The sequence below is a fragment of the Meleagris gallopavo genome, unplaced genomic scaffold (assembly GCF_000146605.3).
Source record: "Meleagris gallopavo isolate NT-WF06-2002-E0010 breed Aviagen turkey brand Nicholas breeding stock unplaced genomic scaffold, Turkey_5.1 ChrUn_random_7180001862819, whole genome shotgun sequence".
Classification (NCBI taxonomy): Eukaryota; Metazoa; Chordata; class Aves; order Galliformes; family Phasianidae; genus Meleagris; species Meleagris gallopavo.
In genome coordinates this window covers 74,244-76,178 of record NW_011128380.1, presented here as the reverse complement: position 1 = coordinate 76,178, position 1,935 = coordinate 74,244, and the positions used below count along the sequence as shown (strand labels likewise).

The window sequence follows — 1,935 nt, the reverse complement described above, 5'->3', positions numbered from 1 at the left end:
CCCCCCCCCAGCACTTACCACCTCGGGGAGCTCTGCAGTGCTGTGTTGATGGCTTCGAAGGGGCCGAGCTCTGGCATCTCCTCATCTCGGGGTTCAGGGGAGGGACCCCCGGGTATCAGCTGGTGGGGACCCTCCACCTGGGGGGGACCCTCCCCAGGCAGAAACTGGTTGGGTAGAAAGCTCCTGGGGGGGGCAAAAAGGAGGAAAAGGGCTGGGGGGGGCATGGGACATCTCCCTGCCAGCCCCATGCTACAGGGATTGATTCAGAGCTGGAGGGACATTTCCCTGTGGGGAGCACTGGGGTGGGGGTAAAAGGATGGGTGCCCCTCCCCCACTTCTTACATGGGGTTCCGGAAAGGGTCCTGGCAGCGGGGCATGGCAGGGTCCATCACCAGAGGGGGTGAGGAGAGCATTGGCCCTGGGCTGTGGGGGAAGCAGAGTGTGATGAGGTGGGGGTGTTCCCACCCTCCCGTTCCCACCCTCCCCCCTCCCCCCCCCAGCATTGCTCTTACCTGGGGAAGGAGGAGCGGAGGCCATCGGTGACCATTGTGCTGATGCTGCTCTCACCTGGGGGGTAACTGCCCATGGGCTGGGGACAGAACGGGGCGGGGGGCTGCAAGGGCACATGGCGGGGACAGTTGGGGTCAGCAGGAGGGGGTTTTCTGTAGCCCCCCCCCCCCCACTCACCGGAGCACTCACCAGATGGGGCTCAGCAGGTTCTCAGGCTGCAGCTCGGGCTGTAGCATGGGGAGGGCGAACAGGGGCGGCTGGGCTGCCTCGGGACCCCCCCCTGCAGCGCTCTGGGGCGGTTGTTCCCTACAGAAGTGCAGATGGAGATGACCATGGGGGAGGGGAAGGGATTCTCTCAGAGCCACCCGGGTTGTTTTTTCGCCACCCCCACGCCACGGCTGCCACCCCCCCCTTCCCCGTGCCCACCTCTCGCTTTCCACTGTCATTTTGATGGCGGTGGAGACGTAGCCCCGTCCGTCCTTCCCTGTCTGCTCCTCTGTGGGAAAGGAGAGCACCCTGAGCGCTGCCAGCGTGGTGCCCACACGCCGTGGGAACCCCCCCAGCCCCCCCATGGCTCACTGTTGTAGTGGCATCCAAACGCCTGATCCTTGGGGGTGTTGGGGTAGAGGTTGCGCAGCTGCCTCAGGTCACGGATGCGGTCCCCCAGGGAGCGGATGGAAAGGTCCTTAGCAGAGAAAGGCTGAATGTTCTCCACCTGGCTGGAACCTATGGGGGAGGGGGCACGAGGCACAAAACTGCATCTCTGCCCCACATCCGACGCGGGGCAGCCCGCCCCAGCTCACCGTCCTTCCCACGGATGACGTGAGCGATGGTGACCCCCCCGATCTCGGAATCGCTGAAGCGCAGCAGGAACGTTCCGTCGGGCTCCGTGCTCAGCAGCTTGCACACGTATTGCTTGCTGATGAAGCCAATGATCAGCCTATGGGGACAGACCGATGGCATCGAGGGATGGACGGATGGACAAGTGCCCCCCGCCCCCCCACCGCCCCATGCTCCATCCCAGCACCCACCGGTCTGACCAGTAGCTCTTGAGGCACCGCTTGGTGAGGTCCAGGACTCCATCGAACCACTGCCAGAAGGTGAAGCCCCGTCCAGGCAGGATCTCCTGGAGCACGGGAGGGCTGTGAGGGTCCCAGGGCCACACTAACCCCCTCCCCTTCCCCACAGCACAGCCCCCCAACCCGGACCTTATTGAACTGTGCCCAGGAGACGCTGCGGCTCTGGAAGTCCTCCGGAGTGGCACTGTGGTCATTGAAGATTTTCTGAGCCAGGAAGAAGTAATGCTCCTTCAGGAGCCCTTTGGTGGTCTGCACCTCCGCCGTGAACTTCAGGTTCAGCGTCTCGCACATCTTCTCCCAGGGGACACGCTCAGCCACCACGAAGGGCACCCTCTCCTGGGGGGGG

At 64.3% G+C, this 1,935-nt stretch overlaps 1 protein-coding gene across 1 annotated transcript in view; it reads right to left on the bottom strand.

Annotated features, from left to right (window-relative positions):
- Positions 1–9: 9 nt before the first annotated feature.
- Positions 10–1,935, bottom strand: part of LOC104915970 (signal transducer and activator of transcription 6-like) — a 4,020-nt gene continuing 2,094 nt past the window's right edge. Inside the window, exons 5-13 of the mRNA XM_019611128.2 lie at positions 1,719–1,925; positions 1,542–1,636; positions 1,314–1,450; positions 1,090–1,236; positions 937–1,006; positions 699–816; positions 513–613; positions 343–423; positions 10–183 (exon numbers count right to left, since the gene is read on the bottom strand). Coding sequence (XP_019466673.1) covers positions 15–183; positions 343–423; positions 513–613; positions 699–816; positions 937–1,006; positions 1,090–1,236; positions 1,314–1,450; positions 1,542–1,636; positions 1,719–1,925 — 1,125 coding nt within the window. The 3' untranslated portion in view covers positions 10–14. The remainder of the gene's footprint in view (positions 184–342; positions 424–512; positions 614–698; positions 817–936; positions 1,007–1,089; positions 1,237–1,313; positions 1,451–1,541; positions 1,637–1,718; positions 1,926–1,935) is intronic.